General features: G+C 39.0%; 7 protein-coding genes across 8 annotated transcripts in view; 1 reads left to right on the top strand and 6 right to left on the bottom strand.

Annotated features, from left to right (window-relative positions):
• The window catches only part of LOC105381273 (protein stum), a 61115-nt gene extending 55761 nt beyond the window's left edge, over positions 1 to 5354 (bottom strand). The window contains exon 1 of the mRNA XM_038114515.2: positions 4770 to 5354. The gene's annotated coding sequence lies outside the window, so the exon portion shown is untranslated. The remainder of the gene's footprint in view (positions 1 to 4769) is intronic.
• Positions 5355 to 7163: 1809 nt separating this feature from the next.
• LOC125491130 lies at positions 7164 to 7957 on the bottom strand. Its single transcript, XM_048632345.1, has 2 exons — positions 7719 to 7957; positions 7164 to 7530 (listed from the first exon to the last, which is right to left on the bottom strand). The coding sequence occupies exons 1-2, from the start codon at positions 7947 to 7949 to the stop codon at positions 7237 to 7239; spliced, it is 525 nt and encodes a 174-aa protein (XP_048488302.1). The 5' UTR covers positions 7950 to 7957; the 3' UTR covers positions 7164 to 7236.
• Positions 7958 to 8526: 569 nt separating this feature from the next.
• LOC105388475 lies at positions 8527 to 10716 on the bottom strand. Its single transcript, XM_048632197.1, has 6 exons — positions 10567 to 10716; positions 10325 to 10460; positions 9819 to 10025; positions 9205 to 9405; positions 8976 to 9027; positions 8527 to 8666 (listed from the first exon to the last, which is right to left on the bottom strand). The coding sequence occupies exons 1-6, from the start codon at positions 10617 to 10619 to the stop codon at positions 8527 to 8529; spliced, it is 789 nt and encodes a 262-aa protein (XP_048488154.1). The 5' UTR covers positions 10620 to 10716.
• Positions 10717 to 11302: 586 nt separating this feature from the next.
• Positions 11303 to 12148, bottom strand: LOC125491131. The gene is made up of 2 exons (XM_048632346.1): positions 11999 to 12148; positions 11303 to 11851 (listed from the first exon to the last, which is right to left on the bottom strand). The coding sequence occupies exons 1-2, from the start codon at positions 12131 to 12133 to the stop codon at positions 11558 to 11560; spliced, it is 429 nt and encodes a 142-aa protein (XP_048488303.1). The 5' UTR covers positions 12134 to 12148; the 3' UTR covers positions 11303 to 11557.
• A 106-nt stretch (positions 12149 to 12254) lies between these two features.
• Positions 12255 to 14930, bottom strand: LOC105388476. Its single transcript, XM_038114446.2, has 6 exons — positions 14729 to 14930; positions 14483 to 14615; positions 13868 to 14065; positions 13374 to 13574; positions 13162 to 13213; positions 12255 to 12475 (listed from the first exon to the last, which is right to left on the bottom strand). Exons 1-6 carry the CDS (start codon positions 14779 to 14781, stop codon positions 12255 to 12257), a joined length of 858 nt encoding a protein of 285 aa, XP_037970374.2. The 5' UTR covers positions 14782 to 14930.
• A 77-nt stretch (positions 14931 to 15007) lies between these two features.
• Positions 15008 to 21679, top strand: part of LOC105388478 — a 37551-nt gene continuing 30879 nt past the window's right edge. The window contains exons 1-3 of one of the 2 annotated variants that reach the window (XM_048632341.1): positions 15008 to 15160; positions 15367 to 15571; positions 16892 to 17062. In XM_048632341.1, coding sequence (XP_048488298.1) covers positions 15156 to 15160; positions 15367 to 15571; positions 16892 to 17062 — 381 coding nt within the window. In that variant the 5' untranslated portion in view covers positions 15008 to 15155. Of the gene's footprint in view, positions 15161 to 15366; positions 15572 to 16891; positions 17063 to 20987; positions 21300 to 21679 lie in introns of those variants that run through there. The other variant, XM_048632342.1, reaches the window with a different exon arrangement.
• On the bottom strand, positions 17272 to 21025 carry LOC119690320. The gene is made up of 8 exons (XM_048632344.1): positions 20867 to 21025; positions 20621 to 20756; positions 20052 to 20207; positions 19320 to 19520; positions 19151 to 19202; positions 18758 to 18882; positions 18186 to 18305; positions 17272 to 17893 (listed from the first exon to the last, which is right to left on the bottom strand). The coding sequence occupies exons 1-8, from the start codon at positions 20917 to 20919 to the stop codon at positions 17573 to 17575; spliced, it is 1164 nt and encodes a 387-aa protein (XP_048488301.1). The 5' UTR covers positions 20920 to 21025; the 3' UTR covers positions 17272 to 17572.

The raw sequence follows: 21679 nt of genomic DNA, 5'->3' as shown, positions 1-21679 counted from the left end.
GTGTGAATTGTGTGACAGCGGCTTTTTGCAGTTGCGTTGTGGCAGCGACAAAATGTCGATGTGGTTGCGTTGTCGCTGTCATTGCGATGTGGTAACCACGTCGTCGTGTGCAGTTAATATGGAAAACAGGTTGCCGTGGTGCTGCCGCCGCGTGGCGGCGTTGCCGTTGCGATGTGGTTGCGATGTGGTCGTATTACACAGGTGGTCGATAACAACGGCAAAATGTGGCACGTGTGAATTGGATTATTCATTGTCAATACAAAATATACGCCCGACCACATCGCGTGGTTGTGGCTGTGGTGTGGTTGTGGTACGTCTGAATTGACCCACGGTGAAGGAAAAACATCGTGAGGAAACCTGCATATCTAGATTTAGCACATCTAGATGTGTGAACCCACCAATCCGCAGTGGACCAGCGTGGTGGGAAATGGTCCAAGCTTAGGAAGGCAGGTTTAGACCTTGGGGATATGCACAACGGTTCCATTCGAGAGAGCCAGGTGCAGGTACTTACACCCCCACAGAGAATAGAATAGAATAGAATAGAATAGAAATTACAAAACCCGTACAAGAGGCTCAGATAGCCGGTTGTGGATGGATGAGGGAGGCCGAGGATAGAGTGTTGTGGCGCTTTGGGAGATGCCTATGTCCAGCACTAGTTACACTAATAGGTAAGTAGAAGATTATAGGCTGATGATGATAAACCCCTTATTTTTCACCAACTACGCAAAAAAGTTAATATTATAAAACCGAATGTTTGTGAGTATGTGTGTGTGAGTGTGTATGTTACTTGTTCAACGTCAAAACCGCTGAACCGATTTGAATGAAATTTGGTATGGAGCGTATGGAGTTATCTGACACCCCAGATAAACACACATGACACATGCTTGGGAAAACTTTTTAAGACGAAGCAAAGATCGCGGGAGCATCTAGTAATCCTATAAGTTTAACCTGTCTGTGTTTTTCACACTTGAAGGTTGATGGGTGGGGTATTGTGAGATTATGGTACAATGGACCGGAAGGCAAGAAATATAACTTACAATAAGACTTCAAATCATTTTAATGTATGGAAAACGTGGGTAATGCCATGTAATGTATAATGATTTAAACCTGATATGTATCGATCCTGGCACTGCTACTGAAACGAATGTACAGATAGCATGAACATCGCGTTAAATGCAAGGTGGTTGGCCAAAATCTTCTTCTTAGAACGTCGAAATGTATGGTTGTGTAATAGTTATGTATCCTGCCTAGCTTACCAGCATGATACAGACATTACAGTGCATGTATATAACTATCACTTTTCGGCAACCTTGGATCAAAGATATGAATACTATGATTCATAATACTTCATAGGTAATTTATGAATAATGAATGACTAATTACGATAGTCAGAACTTCGGATACCCATCCAAGCCAAAATGCATGCCAGAAGTTGTCATGAACAACTTTTATTTCGCGTTTGTAAATTTTCAAGTTTTTATTAATTTATAATAAGTACTTACAAGTACCTAATACGTATTGTATGCCAGTCGCCAAATAAGTATTCCACATTTGAACAAGTGCACATTGCAAGACAACAGCAAAACCTTGCATTAATTCAACCACGCTGCACCGTACCCCTTGACTCATACTGACTCATGCTGACCTTACCCCCAGTCACCCCAGCGGGGTTCAGTGACTGCTGTGCTGACTCAGTCGCCATGTTGGTGCTACTGACACATCGTGCTTCTTGTGTTTCTACTTACCCTCGCTTGGTATTCAGAGGGCCTATCACGGGCAAACGTGGCAATTCGATACTATTTTCGATACTACAGAAACACATGGGAAAAGAAAGGCGCCATCGTAGTTACATTTGAAACTAACAAATTTGCCTTACATTTTGACAGTGACAATTGACGATATGGAACGTAAAAGGAGGGTCGAAAATCTTATAATCGATGTAACAATACAATCGCGAACAATGAAAAAGTTCCAGTGACAATCGCACCATAAACGGAAAAGGCTAGCTTAATGACGCCGTCTGCAATATTGAAGTGCAATTAACAGCCCATCAGAATACTCGTATTACCAACTAAAAACGTAGATATTGAGTTCAAATTTGGACATTTGGCATTTTGTAATCAACTTTCTCATTGCTTTTGGGTGTACAATGCAACAGAGTTTGATTGTGTTAGTGTTCCAGTGTTTTTATTGGAGTAAAAATTATATTGGACCTATTCGGACATGCGAAGTCGGGGGTGGGTCGCTAAAATTTAATTCGATATTCACTTTTACCTTCCCCATCATACGAAGTGATTAGATAACGTCAACAACATCGATATATTTCACACACTATGATTAATGGTGTAACAACTGATAGTCATGGTAAAGTAATACACTACCCTGAGGATAGAGAGAGTAGGTACAGTTAGCCAAAAATATGTTATACTAGCTGTTCCCGCGCGCTTCGCTTAAAAAGTTTTCCCGTGGGAATTCCGGGATAAAAAGTACCCTATGTTCTTTCCCAGGGTCTAGAACGTATGTATACCAAATTTCATTCAAATCCGTTCAGTAGTTTTAGCTTGAAAGAGTAACAGACAGACAGACAGACAGACACAGTTACTTTCGCATTTATAATATTAGTTAGGATACCCCGTCGCACAAACACTTTAAAATGTTTAATATGTAAATAGAAAGAAATTTTACATAATCCTTACAGTTACTGTTGTCAAACTTTAACGCGTCAATTGTCATCATCATCATGGATGCGGGCCACCTCCGATCGGACAAGGTGGAAAAAATTGGGGGAGGCCTATTCAGCAGTGGACGTCGTAACTATGGCTCAGATGATGATGATGATGATGATGTAGGTATCCATACAATAAGTGCAAGAGCAATTAATGAAGAAATCAAAATAATACATCTGCTGTCTTTCACCTTTGACTATTTTTAACTTTGCTGGTGATGGATCTTTTTTGTTGACTGTACTAAGTTTACGAGTAGGTATGGAGAAGTTAGGGGAATGGTTCATTTTCATTTGCTACCATGACTACAAGTTCATTTCATTGCAAACTGTAGTAAAAATCGTATTGTTGTGATGAGTTGTCGTTTTTAACCCTTTATGTGCTATTTTATTATACCTACTAGGTATCTGTGGGGGTATAAGTACCTACTGCACCTGGCTGTCTCGAATGTTCGAAACCTTTGTGCGTATCTCCAAGGTCTAAACTGCCTTCCTAAGCTTGGACCATGCCCCACGCTGGTCCACTGCGAGTTAATTGGTAGGTTCACTCGATATGTGCTAAATCTGAAGATATCCAGGTTTCCTCACGATGTTTTCCCTTCACCGTACAATATGTCAGCGCCGGGATTCGAACCCGCTTCGCTGGCATGAAAAGCAGGCGCTTACCGTAATAAATACACTTATTACATCATAAAGTGTTCAGCATTAGAGCAACCGCAATATTCAGCACATTACTTAAAGCGTCCATGCTCACAGTCGTTAAAAGAATGTCCCACACTACAACCGATGCAGGTCGTTACAAAGTTGTTTCTAGTGATGTGCCTTAATGGTACTTAGTTATATCGATACGCTTTAAAGCTGCGTACAGACCGGGCCAACGAACGCCAACGGTTATCCCAACGATGGATATTTATCATACATAATACAGGGCAGATTGCAGCAACGAAGGTCAACGAAATCCGTTCGTTGGCGTTCGTTGGGCCGGTCTGTACGCGGCTTAAGACAATCGATAATTTTAGAAGTATCACATCACAACCCATTACGTCTTCACTGCTGGGGCACGGGTCTCCTTCTAATCAAGGAAGGGTTTTAGGGCTAGTCCACCACGCTGGTCCATTGCGGGTAGGTGGACCCCAATACAAGCAAGCTTGTGCTGAGAGAGTTGTCGGGTAAGTTGTCAACCAGACTGTCAGATGTTTTCAAGCTGCCCGAAAGCCTCTGACTAGGCTTTACGACTGCTGCCTTTTACGCTTTGAGAATTATTTTTATTCATAGATAGGTCAGTCATCTAGATACATATTATTTCCCACGTCCCAACCCTACAGCCTAGCAGCGAACTGTAGAGCAATTATTACCCGCGACCTTGTAGCGTCGCGGTATGCACGTCGCACCCTCAAGCTTATGTTTACTGCTGTCTCAGACGACGACGGTGGATGGTTCCAGCCCGTGGGACGCCCTTCAGATACGTAGTCAGTATTATGGTAAGCATTTGTGGCAATAGGTGTTTGGGAGAGATCACTGTCTGACTGTAGACCAGATTCGCATGACACCACATTCGTGCGGGTTTGTGAAACCCAACATCCAACACCTCAACACAAGCAAGCTTGTCCTGAGAGAGTTGTCAGGTAAGTGGGCAACCCACATGATACTTACCTACATCAAATTATGGCCTACTTACTATTATAATTCACAGTCAACTAAAGGGTTACCCCTTTAGTTTAAATGGGGGTGAATATATATGTGTGATTTATTGTACCCTAACAGTTCACTATACTTTGCTTCTATAATGCCATGCGGCGCCTTGCCTGTAATGTGACTGGGTTGATGCTGTCATCAGGTCCTCAGCTGGACAATAATCTCCGGAGCCCTCACGCCTGTCAGATAAGTACCTAGTAGTAGCCGAGTTTGAATTTGGAGTTCTTACTTACTCTTATAACTAGGTAGTTAGTTTTGTTTTCAAGGACTTAATTTTAGTGAAGATAAATAATTGGTAGTTTTGGGTAAGCTAGATAAATATTAATTATTAACGTATGGAAATCTTACTGACCGTAAAAATCACGTTCCAGCCAATAAATACAAAAACACAGCACAGACAGTCACAAAACGAGGAAGTCACAATCAACAACGGTTTTTAAAAGTTCACATTTTTGCTGTCTTATTTTTAATGTCACATTTCACACTCGTCGTCATTTCAACTTGATTTTGAACACGTAAAATATCACCAAAAACAAATCCTCCATGGTGGGTTTTTTGGCGCGAAAGTAGAACAGCGCTGTCATCTTGAACAAAGAGGTTCACCGCATTTTCACGAAATCACACGCGCCTAGAAAATAGGTTTAGCGAAATTAAGATTACACGTCCTCGTATAAAAAATACGTTGAACACGTGAAGTTAAACAACCTTCGGTCGGCCGTGATACGAGAAATTAGCACAACAAATTACTAGTCTCGGACCTCGGAACTCAAAAGCGCAACCTCTTTTGTGCCAGACGCACATTTTGCCGCCGAATTTTGTGTCAAAAGAACGCAATAACTTTTTTAATCTGTAATTTTTTTCTGATGTTATTGTTTTGATGGCAGTTTCTAGGACTACGTTGGTTACTTGTAAGGCAGTTCTGGCACAACTGACCATGCTATAAAGAAAGGGGTTGGCTGGCTGTATGGGGTGGTGTTCCTTGCCTCGGCCGCGGGGGGGCGGTTAATCACGTGGTGGGGGGTGGAATAATTTTGTTTTTTTAATTACAATGAGGTGCGTTCGGCGGTATTTTTGCGGTATGGCGTCTTTTATTTGGGTTATGGTGTTGGACAGTATTTAATGTTAGTTAGGAATTTGTTGAATAGTGGGTAATGCGGAACTGGAAGGCCTAATAGTATTTTACAGCGTTTTACTAAGGAATAGTGTGTTGCATATTTCAGAATTCCACAGTACAACAGTAAGTACCTACTACCTATAACATTTTTCTGGGAGTATACACATATAGTAGGACTTTAGGTAGGTCTAGTGTAGATAGGGACTCAGGTATATGGTATACCAAGAGTATCAGTCACCTATAAGGGCCAGGAATATTTATACCTATAGTTAGTTACTTGCCTAACACTAACACCCATGTCGTAAAAAACTTAACTTTACAACTAAGTAACTAGTAGGTTGACCATGAATCGCATATTCTAAGGTTACATAACGGTCTGGAGTTTCTATAATTAAAAATACTAATACTTTGGTACATTTTCTGTTAATGACCTCGAGTAAATTTCACACGAGTTTTTAAAATCAATTGGCCTAGACTTCGATTCATAATTATTATAGCGTGCACCGTATTCATGTATGACGTCACTTGGGGTACGTCGTACGTCCCAACTACTTAGCTATAGGTTCTGCAATACAGGAGAAAAATCATTAATGGCGTTAATTATTTGCATGATCACTAAGGTAAAAAAAAACTAGGTATAAGGTATAAAACGTATACCCATAAGGTCAATAAAAACTACTAGCCAAAAAGTACATAATGCTCACGACTGCAATCCCCGAAGGCGTAGTCAGAGGTGAGCAGTACAGTATAGTACACGGTATAGTAGGTACACTAGAAATATAGAAATATTAGTAACAGTTATAAGTATGTACTATTCATTTGATAAGTAACATTATGTATTAAGCATGCTGTTTGTTTTCCAAGAAATAAATAAATAAGTAAGTATGCAACTACCCCTAGCAACAACAGAAGATCGCCATTAAATTTTGGTGCACCTGATTTCCAGTGCACCAGCAGGTCTAGGTTAGAACAGTTAGGCACTAACTGCAAAATCTAGACACGAAAAGAGGCGGGCGGCATAGGTATCTAGTTTATTAATTCTGATATGGGAGGGTGCGGTCTTGTACCTAATCGCTTTTGCCAATTACCTTAATGTTTTTGCAATAAACAATGCTTTTACACCGTGTGAGCAAGTATTGCGATGACCTCCGGTGAAAAGAAAAGTTAATTTATTGTTAAAAGTACCTAGATAAGTAAGTACATAATCTTACCTACCCCTAGCGTGTTTCTGGGTGTTTGTCACTAAAACTGCATATGAACCGAATTTAACAGAGATTTGTTGTTGTGATTTTTAGATGGCTTGGATATTCATGTGCGGTTGGTATAAGTAGGTAGGTAGGTGGGTAAATAACAAATAAGTAAGTTTTTTTTATACCATAAATTTTATTTGGCATTATGACATTTAGCTATTTCCAATACATGTTGCAATAACGAATGCCGAATAACTTTTATCATTAAGCTGCAGTTTCACCATAGTCTGTTAGATCATTAACACCCCTGTTACGTAATGTCATCAACTATACGGTACGTCATCTCCATATTAAATTCTTGACAGATGTGTCAAAAATCTACAACTAATCCCTTGTTATGATCTAACATGGATCTAACAGAGTACTGGGGCAACTTTGGCACTTGATAGCCTTTTAATTATCTTGAACTCAAATCAAAACTTCAGTAATCAAACTTCCGTTAAACGAGGTTCAAACTAGGCGGCGGCCGCCAGGTCCTTCAACAGCCTGTCCACTATCTGGTTCTGATACTTGATGCACCTCTTCCTGGGCAGCAGTTTCAGCAACGAGGCTACGTAGAGGCCGAATTGGTTGAGGCTGTTGAATCTGTCCAATGAGGGAGTTGTTTGCTTCGTTGTGATTGGCTCGTTGTCTGCGGCAGGGTCAAGTTTGCGTTTCTTATTGGCTGACGGGATTTTGTCCAATGGGTCGACTTTTATTAGTTTCATTCTTGGCGGTGATAGCGGAGAACTCGGTATTTCGGGATCATCCTGTTGGCAAAATTGGTAAGTTAGGCCGAAAGAGTGGAGCAGTTTTATAGCCGTTACACAATAAAAATAAGCAATCAAATCTCAACTAGGATAGCACTAGGATAAGTTTTTCTTCAATGTAATAAGCGTAAAAATGATTTTGTAGAATGACATACAGTTACAAAGGAGGCAACATTGATGGAACTCACATGGTCTCCAATGCCAGTTACTTCTGGGTGCTTTCTCTGCAGATGTTTCTTGAGGGTGTCCACAGACTTCCAGGTCATCGTCTTGTCGCATTTTGTGCACGTCGCCTGGTCCTCTGATATCTGCAGAGAGATAACGCATATAGGTATCCTTACAGAGCTATAATTTACAGCATACATATAAAACAATACAAAGGTATTTCTTATTATAAAATACTGATATGTATGCTTCATTATAGATATCCACATCATTCTTAAACGATACTACAACAGGATAAGTTAGGTACTTAATCTAAACTAAAGACTAACCGAAACTAAAGGTTAACCTAAAAATGTGCAAGATAACAGTGAAACATTAATACATTAATCTTTAGTTTAGGGTAACATCTATGTAGTATGTGTATACCTACATGCTACCCTATACCAAATATATAATAATGTATCTTGACCGAATAGCATCCATCATATTGCACTTGTGAACGAATGATAAAACAGAATTCAGTTAATGTATTTTTCTCCGACTTTTATTAGTGTATTCTGTTGATTTGACTAATCTACTAATAAGGTAGTGCTTGGGTAAGGAACACAGAGGGTATATTGTTTTGTGCTCCAGTTGTTCCATACAATTTTGTGGTATTCACACTTATGATAAAACCTGATAATGTTGATGAGTGCTTTATAATGATATGATAGTGATTATGGTGGTGAGAGAAATAAAGCTTTATTTTCTATTCAAGGACAAGGAGAGTGTTGTTGTGCTACTTGAGAGAAGCTTGATACTTGAATCGGATGATGAAATAGTTATAAGTAGTCAAGAAGCCGATATACTTACCCGGTAGTGGGCGAGGTAGTCAACAACGGCCGCGGCGCACGCGTCGTCGTGGCGGCCCGAGATCTCGTCGCACGAACACTGCCAGTGGGTCACTACTATCTCGTGTTTTACGGACACCACTGGAAGTAAATATATGAAGCTTAAGGAGTTTCTTTCGCCATTTCTTCTCCTTAGTGACGGGGCATTTGTGAAATTGGGGTCGAGTAATATTATGAATATTAATAAATAATTATATTGGAGATTCTTGGTTGAGTGCGAAATGTGTAATAATGCTTTTGTATGTAAAAATCATTATTACACATTTCACACTCCTATCTATGGGATAAAAAGATTTTACTATCTAGCGACTTTGTTAGTTACAGGAAAGAAGAAGAATAATAAATTACGTCATGGTGATAATGGGACGGAAAATATTATTTTCGACTCACTTGGTACTTCTATTTCAGTCTCATTTGCCGGTTCCTGCACTTCGCTTGTATCCTGAAAAAAGAACAATATAATTTTAACACCCTGCGTTTATGTAATCTCATTTGATAGTGAAATTATAGTAAATCTGTGTACACTGTGATATAATTTTTACTAAAGCTATCCCTTACATTCAGCTCTCTATACCTCCTGCTTGAGTGGTTGATTTTTATTGATATTGTTATCCCTTACCGTCTCTCCATAGTCCTCTTCCTCCTCATCCATCATACCCCTCACTCCCTCAGAGGTGACTCGCCCCCGCTCCTCCGCAGTGAGCGGAGTGAGTGTCAGTATCTTCTGGAAGGCCGGGTCGTCTATAACTCGCTCCACTACAGAACCGTGAGACTGGATCAGCGTCATGCAGCATTGCATTACTAGAGATAGGTTGGGTGTCTGAAATAACAATTTTAGTATTCCTTTATGGGAGAATTTCAGTATTATAAAAGCACCTAGCTAGTTTTCAAGGGGCTTCAAAGATTTGCTTAACTTACTATCAAAGCATGCATAACAATATTTGATGTGTCTTAGGTGCTTTGTGCACTGTTTTAAATGCCAATCGAGACTAACAAAGGGCAATAGGCATAGCCAATCATCTAGGACATCTGTGCTAAGCTGGAAAAAGAAACCAAGGAGATGATGTTCACTGGACAATCACCTAAATCAACGAGGGATAATGAACATACAATCTGATGAAGACAGAATGTCGATGGCAGAAGAGAAAGTGGACAAAAAAATAAAAAATAACTGTGCAAAGCAACCCTTCACATGAATTATTTTACCCTTTATTATGTCCACACTTTACTCACATCATAAACCGTAGAACGAGCCTCTCCACCAAGTTCTGTAGAACAAACGTCTCCACCAAGTCCTGGGGCACCGGCCAGGACCAGCGCGCGCCGCTCCAGGTCCGACAGTGGAGCATGGCCACCTCTTGGACCGCCTCCTGGACCGCTGGCAGCGCGCTGGATCTTTATGGCCTTCCTCTTTGTGTTGTTTTTAAAGTCACTCCACACCTTTAAAGTTAAACAATAATTTAAAAACGTGTATTCATGGCAAATTATAGACCCACTATCAACTTGTTGATCTGAGACTATCAATTGTGAATTTTGAGTAAGTAACACAAGCTTTTTACAAATCTAAATGGAAATAAATGTTTTATCTTACTAATATTATAAAGGCGAAAGTTTGAGAGTAGGTAGTTATGTGTGTGTGCCTATGTTTGTTGCTCCTTCACATCAAAACGGCTGAACCGATTTCAACGAAATTTAGTATGGAGTTCGCTGACACCCTGTACCAAAAAAAACTTAGGTACTTTTTTCCACTTCTCCACTGTCTTGGCCGTGCCACTGCCGTCAGAGTTGAGAATGCGGCAGAGCTCCTCCCATTTGCTAATAGCAGCCGAGCGGCCATGTGAGCCATCGGTAGGCCAGTTGTTCAGGTCCCCATTCCTGTAAAAAGTATTGAATAGAAGGATACTTAATTTATTCCTAGATTTTAACCTAGAGTTATAGTAAACATAAGTTAAGTAAGTACGTATAATATATAGATACATACCTTTCCATAAAATCTACAAGTACTGCGAATTGGGTGTGTGATGTGCGGGACATTATTTATAATTTTATTTACAAACAATAATATTATTATCTGCTTGTAAACAAATTGAGGTCTCAGTATAAATCTGAGATATAAATAATATACTCTGTGGTTGAGGTGCAAACACAAAAACATAGAGCATCAAACTAGAGTGTGTTCTGTGAGTGTGAAGGCGCCGGCACACAATAGTACGCGGCTTAAGACGCCGACACACTAGCAGACGCGGCTGACAGCCTGACCTTCAGCTTTCAGACGTCCGACAGTGATCTGGCACGAACTGTCCCAAAAGACCGTGTACACCATGGAAGTTAAGTACTTAAGTATTACTTCCATGGTGCACAATTACTTATCAGTCGCGGCTGACAGCCGCGTCCGTTAGTGTGTCGGCGTCTTCACTGATGTGACTAGTGTTGTCCTTTATTAATCTGTATACGGTGCCGTCAACTGACAATCTGTCAATCTCATTCGTGTTCATCACAGAGTATTTAATATTATGATTATTATGGTGTTCATGCCATGCCGATTACCGCTTTAATTAAATTTTGTTATTGTTTTGGAAAAGTATCGATGAGCTTTGGCTTCACCCTCGTTAAACCATGCACGGGGGAGAAAAAACATAATTAGGTGGCAAAAACTTTGCAACAGTAGGTGTGGGTGAATAAAAAATGTGTAGGATTTTGGAATAGCATCAATTTTATTTGGAATTTTAACTATTTCAAATTGCATGTTGCAATTACTAATGCTATTAAGTATATCCTTTATGAATTTAACATTGGCACTTGTTAGCCCTTGAACATCTCATCATTAAATCATACATGTACCTACATACAGTGTTGATTAAAATCATGTTCTGTCAAATTCCTTAACAAACTTTACCCTTTAAACAAGGTTTAAACTTGTTTGTGGTAGTAGAGTGTATCTTGCTTGTCACGCAACAACTAGAGAGCCTGGACTAGGCGGCGGCCGCCAGGTCCTTCAACAGCCTGTCCACTATCTGGTTCTGATACTTGATGCACCTCTTCCTGGGCAGCAGTTTCAGCAACGAGGCTACGTAGAGGCCGAATTGGTTGAGGCTGTTGAATCTGTCCATTGAGGGAGTTGTTTGCTTCGTCGTGACTGGCTCGTTGTCTGGGGCGGGGTCCAGTTTGCGCTTCTTATTGGCTGGCGGGATTTTGTCCAATGGGTCGACCTTTATTAGTTTTATGCTTGGCGGTGACAGCGGAGCATTCGGTATTTCGGGATCATCCTGTTGACAATTTGATAGTAAAACTTTACTTTCAGTAAATACAGGTGTTACAAAATTGGTAAGTACAGTAAGCCGAAAGCAATGTTAAAAGTGCAATAATGATTTTGTACGACAAGATAAATGAAAGAAAAGTAGAAAGTAATTCACATGATCTCCAATGCCAGTTACTTCTGGATGTTGTCTCTGCAGATGTTTCTTGAGTGTTTCCACAGATGTCCAAGTCAGCGTCTTGTCACATATTGTGCACGTCGCCTGGTCCCCTGATATCTGTAGATGATGCATTTATAAATTGTTACACTAGAAATCATAAAAGGCAGATATTTGTTCTCTGGTATATTAAATTGTTTAGTCAGATATCTGTGTTGATATATCCACTGTCCGATACCCATATTACAAGCTCTGCCTAGATTGGGCTGGAATCGCCTTGAGATGGCCCTACCACAAGGCCATTATGCCCAATGGCTATTATACCCAATGGCACAAAAATTAAGTAAAAGAGGCATACTCGATAGTGGTCGAGGTAGTCAACAACGGCGGCGGTACAGGCGTCGTCGTGGCGGCCCGAGATCTCGTCGCACGAACACTGCCAGTGGGTCTCTGGTATCTCTCCCTTTATGGACACCACTGGAACAAGAATATTATTATGTCTTTGTGGTCAAAAACAAAAATACGTATACAAAAAGTTGAAAAGTTTAGGAAACTCGAGTAAAAAAGCTTTTTTAGCCAATTTCCAAAAGATATAGAAGAATAAATGTTATTTCTAATGGCTTATTAAAGAAAAGGAAGGTCTCTAGATTGTAGTGTAGATTTGTAAATACGACTACGACTGATTATTGTAAAAAAGCTTATTGTGACCACATTCTTTGCAATAAATGATTTTGATTTGATTTGACGAGTTTTTATTGAATGTGAAATATGTAATAATGATTTTGGTGAGTGACAACTCTCATCTTGAGTTTTTGATGGATGATAGCTGGATGCATAAACGTAGATAGTGGTCAACAGATCTTTAGAGGGAGTATCGTATAATAATATTTCTAGCTTATTTCTAGTAAGTTTTTGTTAAATGTAAAACATGTAATAATGATTTTATTGAGTGTCATAATAAGAAGTCAGTCAGACAGTCAACTCTCTTCACTTTTTAATATTTAACATTTTTTCTTGAACTTAAATAGTTAAAAAAGATATTTTTTAAACTATGCAATAGATGTAAATAAATATGTATTAAATCTTTTGCATTTCGCTAAAATGAAAGAAGAATAATTTAAGGTGATAGTGATGATGAGATGGAAAATCTTATTTTGACTCACTAGGTTCTTGAATTTCAGTCTCATTCGCCTGTTCCTGCACTCCGCTTGTATCCTGAAACATAAAATATATATTTTTTACACCCTGCATTTAAGTGATCTGTAAGTAAGTATATTATTGTGTGTATTGCCTATGTCTTCACAACGGATTGACTGAATTTGATGGAAGTTTTTTCGTTGTTCAGGCTACATGATTAAACATTAAGTCTACTCACAGTCTCTCCGTAGTCCTCTTCCTCTGTGTCCATCATGGCCCTCACTCCCTCGGAGGTGACTCGCCCCCGCTCCTCCGCAGTGAGCGAAGTGAGTGTCAATATCTTCTGGAAGGCCGGGTCGTCTATAACTCGCTCCACTACGGAACCGTGAGACTGGATCAGTGTCATGCAGCATTGCATCACTATTGATAGGTTGGGTGTCTGAAATAACAATGCAGTAGTTTTGTAGAGGCATTTCAGGATTTTAAGTACTTAGCTAGTTTTCAATTGGCTATAAATTCTGGATATCTATACTTACTATGAAAATAATGTGTTTTATTAGATGCTTTGTGCACTGTCGTTTTCTGCAAATGGAGACTAATAAAGGGTGATCCACATAGCCAATCATCTAGCAATTCTAGCACATCAGTGCAAAGGAACCCTTACAGATTCACATATTATTTTACATTTAATTCTGTCCATACTTTACTCACATCATAAATCGTAGAACAAACCTCTCCACCAATTTCCTCAATATTGACCTCAACGTTGAGGAGCCCCGCAGGGGCCGGGCAGCCAGCCACGACCAGCACCCGCTGCTCCAAGTCCGTCAGCACCAGCGAGGAACCTGGACCATCGGCTGCTGGACTGCTGGCAGCGCGCTGGATCTTTGCAGCCTTCCTCTTCGTGTTGTTCTTAAAGTCACTCCACACCTTAACATGCAAAGTAAACAATAATTAAAAAATTATAAAAGTATGCATTTTCAAGTCAAACAAACTTGTTGATGTGAATTGTGAATTTTGATTAACATATTTTACTAAATGGATATAAATTTTGTATTTCATAATATTATTGTGTTATGAATTTGTTCGTTTGTGTATGATGGGTATTATCTCAATGATGGACTTTGTATCTGGAAATGAATGTTTAATCCTACTTAATATTTATAATAAAGGCGAAAGTTTGTGAGTATCTGTGTGTATGTTTGTTGCTTCTTCACATCAAAATGGTAGAACCGATTTTAATGAAATTTGGTATGGAGTTAGCTGACTTCCCACGGAAAACTTTTTAAGGCGAAGCGAGCAGGAACAGCTAGTAAAAAATATATAAATACTTAGCTAAGAACATACCTTTTTCCACTTGTCTACTGTCTTGGCCGTGCCACTGCTGTCTGAGTTGAGCACGCGACTGAGCTCCTCCCACTTGCTCACAGCCGCCCAGCGGGCATGCGGGCCGTCGCCAGGCTTGTTCAGGTCCCCATTCCTGTAAAAAGTATTTAATATGATGGTGAGAAGGATACTTAATTTATTTCTAATTAAATTTTCATGTAGAGTTGTCGTAAACATTAAAAGTTAAGTAGGTAGATAGGTACATACCTTTCCATAAAATCTACAAGTGCTGCGAATTGGGTGTGTGATGTGCGGGACATTATTTGTAATTTATAAATATTTGTAAACAATTTGATTTGCTATTTGCAAAATAAAATATGCAATGCAAACAACAACAAGCATAGAGTAAATAAAACACTACACACACTAGAGTAAATGTGTTCTGTGACGAGTAAAGTGACAAGCGCTAAAGTCGTCAAAATCTAAAGATGGAAACACATTATCGGACGCAGCATAGTTTTTATATTATTACTTCCATGCATACAACTGTCAGTTTGACAGATTCATACCTATACCGCTCGGCTCGGCTTTATTTCTGTTATTGTTTTGGAAAATTACACAAACTGTTTTTGTTGTAATACCTACAAATTTGTATTACGAATTCAAAGCCCTATAGCTTTACCCGCGTTAAACCATGCAGTAAGTCCCTACCATACATTTCCTAACCTAACCTGCACGGGAGAGAATAAACATAAAATAAAAATTATTATAAAATGTAGACTAAAGATAAGTTCTTATTTAGAACCGGTTTTAGTCTAGAGATTTCCTATAAATCAGTAGCCTAAACCCGGGTTCAAACCACAACTATCTTTAGTCTACATTTTATAATAAGGTATTTGTTTAAGTGCTAGTGACGGTGACAACTGCCAGCGTCGCATCAACGTGCATCAGCTGGAGGGCCTGTGGGAGTTCCTGAACACAAACCGCGTGCTCCTCCAGGTCCCTAGAGACATCCAGAGCCGGGAACACTCGCGGCGGCTGTGGGAACAGTTCGCGGTCCGCCTCAACTCACACAATGGCTTTGTCAAAGACTACAAGGGTTGGAGCAAGGTAGGTAGATTTCACTAAGGCCCTGTTTCACAATGTCTGGTTAGTGGCTACCTGTGAGATAAAATAAATGCTGTCACAGTCAAAAAAATTATAACAAAGAGTGACAGCATGTATTTTATCGCACAGGTAGTCACTAATCCAATCAAAAACATAAATGTGAAATGAGAGCCAAGTTCAATATTATTATAAATGCCTTGGTTGTTGACTACAGCGACAAAAGAAGTGAGATCTAAATGGGTGCCAAGTTCAATGGTCAGGCCTGAAATTTATTTATAAGTAACAGTATAACATATCATATCTTCTTATAACATAAAATAATGTATTGTAGCCCAAGGTCTGATTTGGCTAGTTTTTATACACATACCAACGAATTGGTAAAACTTGTTGGTTTAACTTGTGAAGGCTATAAGTAATTCATATATGAAAACTAGCCAAGACAGACCTTAGGCTACAATACATTATTTTATGTTATAAGAAGATATGATATGTTATACTGTTGCTTATAAATAAATTTCAGGCCTGACCATTGAACTTGGCACCCATTTAGATCCGATCGGATCCGGTCCGATTTGACACCATCCGATCTGATTTGACCCATTTTGATCCGATTTGAGCCAATTTGATCCGATTTGATACGGTTTGGTCCGATTTAAACCGATTTGATCCAATTTGATTCGTTTTGATCCGATTTGATCCGATTCGACTTGATCCGATTCGGTTCGTTTTGATTCCACTCGATTCGATTCGATCCGATCCGATTTGACAACATCCGATTCGATTAGTTCCGATTCAATCTGATCAGATCCGATTTGATCCGATCCCATCCGATCCCATTCCATTATATTTATCTTAGACTACCTAGTTAACATTAATATTATGCATCTCAAAGCCATTTCATATTTTTCGCATATTATGATAGTATGTAGTACCATAAGAGTTTTGATCTATACCTACGTGAGTGAGTCAGTCAATGTTAAAAATTAGGTTTTTTGGACATTAATATCTAAATAACCGTTTGAGATACGCTCATGAAATTTAGAACACATATGTATCTCGTAAGTCTCAATATATGTGCCAAATTTCATACGTTTATATTAAATAGTTTTTTATTTATGAGGGGGTCAAAAGTGGCTCGAAATGGTTCGTGTAATATTACACACGGTGCGGCCCGCCAGTTCTGTTTCTCGAACTTGGCTTGACACGCTACCGCGTGTCTAGACCAGACATTGTGAAACAGGGGCTAAATAAGACACATAATTCCCTACAGCTGCTGTCAAGTATAAATAAAATACAAGCTAATGGCACCATCTTATGTTCTAGTACTGGGCTGAATACAAGTACAGATTGAAGTTCAAAGTGGCAGTCATACATAGAGCCAAGCTTGATGATAGACAGCCAACCAAAGAATTGACAAGTATGGAGGCGAGATTTGTGGAATTAATTGGTGAAGATAATTTGCTGAAAGATTGTGGCTTTGAAGAAACTGACAATGTAAGTAAGCACTTATCTAATAATTTTTTTAATAAGCCAGGGTGGCTGGTAAGGAGTTCATATTAAGAAACTGCTTAGAACAGATGCTGTTTTTACAGGCACACTGCATAAAGATGCAGTGAATAGAAACGTACGTAAAGGGTACATTAAGACAGCATCAATTTTGCAACATTGATATTATAAGTAGGTGTGGGTGAATAAAAAATGTGTTAAGGTTTTTTATACCAAAAATTTTATTTGGCATTTTAGCTATGTCAAATTGCATGTTGCAATAATAAATGCTATTATAACCTTATTTATATATCAAATTAACATTGGCACTTGATAGCCTTTGATCATCTTGCACTCAAATCTTCCATAGGTAATCAATAAAATCACCAAATGTACACAATGTACAGAGTTGATTCAAATCACGTTCTGTCAAATTCCTTGACAAACTTCCATTAAACAAGGTTTAAACTTGTTTGAGGTAACAGAGTGAATCTTGTGTCAACAACCGGAGAGCCTGGACTAAGCGGCGGCCGCCAGGTCCTTCAACAGCCTGTCCACTATCTGGTTCTGATACTTGATGCACCTCTTCCTGGGCAGCAGTTTCAGCAACGAGGCTACGTAGAGGCCGAATTGGTCGAGACTTTTTAACTCTTGAGGATGTTCTATGCTCTTGAATCTGTCCAATGAGGAAACGTCATGCTGTGTTATGATTGGTTCGTTGTCTGCGGCGGGATCGAATTTGCGTTTCTTATTGGCTGGCGGGATTTCGCCCAATGGGTCGACCTTCGTTAGTTCAATGCTTGGCGGTGACGGCGGAGCATTCGGTATTTCGGCGTCATCCTGTTGGCAAAATTGGTAAGTTAGAATGAAAGAGTAAAGCAGTTTTATACAGAGTGAGCATACCTACACAATAATAATAATATGTGGGGGCATCTCACACACGGCCGTCCGACCCCAAGCTAGGCAGAGCCTGTAATATCAATAATATAAACAAGTAATCAAATCTTTCCTCTATTAATTTATATTATTAGTACTAGGATATAAGTTTTTCTTTAATGTAATAAGCGTAAAAATGATTTTGTAGAATGACATACAGTTACAAAGGAAAGGAGGCAACATTGATGGAACTCACGTGATCTCCTATGACAGTAACTTCAGGGTGTTTTCTCTGCAGATGTTCCCTGAGGGCCGCCACTGACTTCCAAGTGAATGTGTCGTCGCATATTGCACACGTCGCCTCGTCCAATGATATCTGTAAATAATGCATTCATTTATTTAAAAAGTTTTCCCGCGAACTTCGCTTCGCCTTAAAAAGTTTTCCCGTGGGAATCCCGCGATAAAAAGCCTATGTGTTAATCCAGGGTCTCAGCTAACTCCATACCAAATTTCATTAAAATCGGTTCAGCCGTTTTATTTATTTATTTATTTATTTAACTCTTTATTGTACAAATATTACAAATAAAAGTACAAAGGGTGGACTTAACGCTAAAAGCATTTTCTGCCAGTCAACCCGCAGGAGGTACAGGAAAAATAGGTAATAAGGTGTACAAAAAGACGTTTTGACGTGAAGAAGTAAAAAATATACACATACTCATATACTTTCGCCTTTATAATATTAGTAGGATTATTTCCTCTGCTTTATTTTGTGTGTAACACACCATCTTCTTCGTATTTATTCTAAGGCAATAATAGAAGCAGTCATACCCGATAGTGTTCGAGATAGTCGACGGCGGCGGCGGCGCACGCGTCGTCGTGGCGGCCCGAGATCTCGTCGCACGAACACTGCCAGTGAATGACGCCTGTCTCATCCTTTATGTCTTCAGCTAGAACTAATTATTAGAAATAAATAAATAAAAAAAAAAATACAAGAAGCTCAAGGAGTTTCTTTCGCCATTTCTTCTCCTTAGTGACGGGGCATTTATGAAATTGTGATAGAGTATGTGTAGTACATTGTGACTATCGTAAAATAATTTTAGTGCAGATTTTTGGTTGAGTGTGAAGTGTGTAATAATGATTTTGTGTGTAAAAATCATTATTACACATTTCACACTCCTATGTCATGGTGATAATGGAATGGAAATATTATTGTCAACTCACTTGGATCTTCAGTTTCAGTCTCATTTGCCTCTTCCTGCACTTCGCTTGTTTCCTGAAACGTAGTGAAATCATAGAAGTCTGTGTGTACTATTTATACATATAATTTTTATTTTTGCAATCTCTTACATTCTACTCTCCGTCGATTTTTATTAATATTTTTATCCCTTACCGTCTCTTCGCAGTCCTCTCCCTCCTCGTCCATCATACTTTTCACTCCCTCGGAGGTGACTCGCCACCGCTCCTCCGCAGTGAGCGAAGTGAGTGTCAAGATCTTCTGAAAGGCCGGGTCGTCTATAATTTGCTCCACTACGGAACCGTGAGACTGGATCAGCGTTATGCAGCATTGCATTACTAGCGATAGCTTGGCTGCCTGAAATAACAATGTAGTAGTTTTTAAGAGGAATTTCAGGAGTAAATTTACCTAGCAAGTTTTTAAAGTTGCCCTAAATTTTGGGTACTTCTGATACACACATACTATCAAAATATACATAGACAACAATGTTTGCTGTGTCTTAGGTGCTTTGTGCACTGTTGTTTTTGCCAATGGGGGCTAACAAAGAGCGATAGGCATAGCCAATCATCTAGCACATCTGTGCAAAGCAACCCTTACAGATTTATTTTTATTTATTGATTATAGGAAACTAGCTGCTTCCGCGAGCTTCGCTTCGCCTTAAAAAGTTTTCCCGTGGGAATTCCGGGATAAAAAGTAGCCTATGTTCTTTCTGGGTCTAGACCATATGTATACCAAATTTCATTCAAATCCGTTCAGTAGTTTTGGCGTGAAAGAGTAACAGACAGACATACAGACAAAGTTACTTTCGCATTAGGATAATACATAAGAAAATTATTTTACTCTTTATTCTGTCCATACTTTACTCAAATCATAAACCGTAGAACAAACCTCTCCACCAAGTTCCGGGGCGCCGGCCAGGATCAGCGCGCGCCTCTCCAGGTCCGTCAGCAGAGCACGAGTGTGAACACCACCTCCTGGACCGCTGGCAGCTCGCTGGATCTTTACCGCCTTACGCTTCGTGTTGTTTTTAAAGTCACTCCACACCTGCAAAGTTAAACATCATTTAAAAATATGTATCATTAATAATTATAATAATAAAATTCTTTATTTCAGGCAATAATCTCTTAGTTACATAGTTATTTACAGTATATAGTTATTTATAAATGGCAATGAATACATATAACTATCAGCTCAGACCAACTTGTTGATCAGAGACTATCAATTTTGAATTTTGACTAACACGATTTTTCACATGTATTCTACTAATCTAAATGGAGGTTGTATCTGGAAATAAATGTTTGATCCTATCCTACTAATGTTTGTGAAAGGCGAAAGGTTATGAGTATATGTGTGTGTATGTTTGTTACTTCTTCACGTCAAAACGGCTGAACCGATTTCAACGAAATTTGGTATGGAGTTGGCTGACACCGTGTACCAATAAATACTTAGGTAGGTACCTTCTTCCACTTCTCCACTGTCCTGGCCGTGCCTCTGACATCTGAGTTGAGGACGCGGCTGAGCTCCTCCCACTTGCTTATAGCAGCTGAACGGCCATGTGGGGCAGCGGTAGGCCAGTTGTTCAGGTCCCCATTCCTGTAAAATGTATATATTATAATGGTGAGAAGGATAATTTATTCCTACATTATAACCTAGAGTTATCGTAAACATAAGTTAAGTAAGTACGTAGATAGTTAACTACATACCTTTCCATAAAATCTACAAGTGCTGCGAATTGGGTGTGTGATGTGCGGTACATTATTAATAATTTATTAACAATTATATCAATATATCTGCTTGTAAATTGTAAACAAGTTGAGGTCTCAGTATAAATAATGTACTCTGTGGTTGAGGTGCAAACACAAAAACATCATCATGTTACCACAGAGAAAAAAACACTACGTATATTATCTATGGTTTTTTGACAGCAGACGCCTTGAAACGTCAATGTTCACATATAAATAGTAGTCTATGGTTCACTGTTTGTGTTTTAATAACCTAAAAATAACACAATAATATAATATTACCTAATTTATTCTTAAATACGATAGTATTCGTTTGCACAATGGACAAATGGATGATGTACAGAAAAAGTAAAATGAATGAAGGAAAAAGTAAAATGAATGAAGGAAAAAAACAGTAAGTACCCACTATTACTATAAGTACTTCATCTTCTATCGATGTTGTGAACATTAAAAGTTTATAAGCAATTTAAAGTTTTCGATAGCTTTGCCCTATTGGTCTAGAAGAGAATGTCTAATATCCTTACAGCTTACAGTAGGATAAAAACTATGAATATTGGGGCTTAGATAGCTGGGCAAAAAGTTTATTTAATCATGGTCTTCCATTTGTAGTACCAAGCTTTCTATAAAAATTAAAGATTAAAAAAAAACTGTTTTTGTTTGCAATCTGCTAACAAAATGAGTTATATTTGTAATTCAAAATTTCCGAGAAAATATAATCATGTAAATCTGTGATGAAAGATGATATAATATTATGTATAAAAGAGAAATGAAGGG

Source organism: Plutella xylostella, chromosome 31, assembly GCF_932276165.1.
Source record: "Plutella xylostella chromosome 31, ilPluXylo3.1, whole genome shotgun sequence".
Taxonomy (NCBI): Eukaryota; Metazoa; Arthropoda; class Insecta; order Lepidoptera; family Plutellidae; genus Plutella; species Plutella xylostella.
This window is presented reverse-complemented; position numbering and strand designations above follow the sequence as displayed.

What these genes read in the sequence shown, in the direction of transcription:
- LOC125491130 (XM_048632345.1), bottom strand. Translation starts at nt 7,949, where the DNA reads ATGAAGCATACATATCAGTATTTTATAATAAGAAATACCTTTGTATTG. An exon ending in TAACTGGCATTGGAGACCAT is followed by an intron (nt 7,531 to 7,718) that starts GTGAGTTCCATC and finishes TTTTGCCAACAG; the next exon opens with GATGATCCCGAAATACCGAG.
- LOC105388475 (XM_048632197.1), bottom strand. Translation starts at nt 10,619, where the DNA reads ATGTCCCGCACATCACACACCCAATTCGCAGTACTTGTAGATTTTATG. An exon ending in CTCGTTCTACGGTTTATGAT is followed by an intron (nt 9,406 to 9,818) that starts GTGAGTAAAGTG and finishes TTGTTATTTCAG; the next exon opens with ACACCCAACCTATCTCTAGT. An exon ending in AAGAGGACTATGGAGAGACG is followed by an intron (nt 9,028 to 9,204) that starts GTAAGGGATAAC and finishes TTCTTTTTTCAG; the next exon opens with GATACAAGCGAAGTGCAGGA.
- LOC125491131 (XM_048632346.1), bottom strand. Translation starts at nt 12,133, where the DNA reads ATGCATCATCTACAGATATCAGGGGACCAGGCGACGTGCACAATATGT. An exon ending in TAACTGGCATTGGAGATCAT is followed by an intron (nt 11,852 to 11,998) that starts GTGAATTACTTT and finishes AATTGTCAACAG; the next exon opens with GATGATCCCGAAATACCGAA.
- LOC105388476 (XM_038114446.2), bottom strand. Translation starts at nt 14,781, where the DNA reads ATGTCCCGCACATCACACACCCAATTCGCAGCACTTGTAGATTTTATG. An exon ending in CAGTAGACAAGTGGAAAAAG is followed by an intron (nt 14,066 to 14,482) that starts GTATGTTCTTAG and finishes TTGCATGTTAAG; the next exon opens with GTGTGGAGTGACTTTAAGAA. An exon ending in AAGAGGACTACGGAGAGACT is followed by an intron (nt 13,214 to 13,373) that starts GTGAGTAGACTT and finishes TTTATGTTTCAG; the next exon opens with GATACAAGCGGAGTGCAGGA.
- LOC119690320 (XM_048632344.1), bottom strand. Translation starts at nt 20,919, where the DNA reads ATGTACCGCACATCACACACCCAATTCGCAGCACTTGTAGATTTTATG. An exon ending in CAGTGGAGAAGTGGAAGAAG is followed by an intron (nt 20,208 to 20,620) that starts GTACCTACCTAA and finishes TTAACTTTGCAG; the next exon opens with GTGTGGAGTGACTTTAAAAA. An exon ending in GAGAGGACTGCGAAGAGACG is followed by an intron (nt 19,203 to 19,319) that starts GTAAGGGATAAA and finishes ACTACGTTTCAG; the next exon opens with GAAACAAGCGAAGTGCAGGA.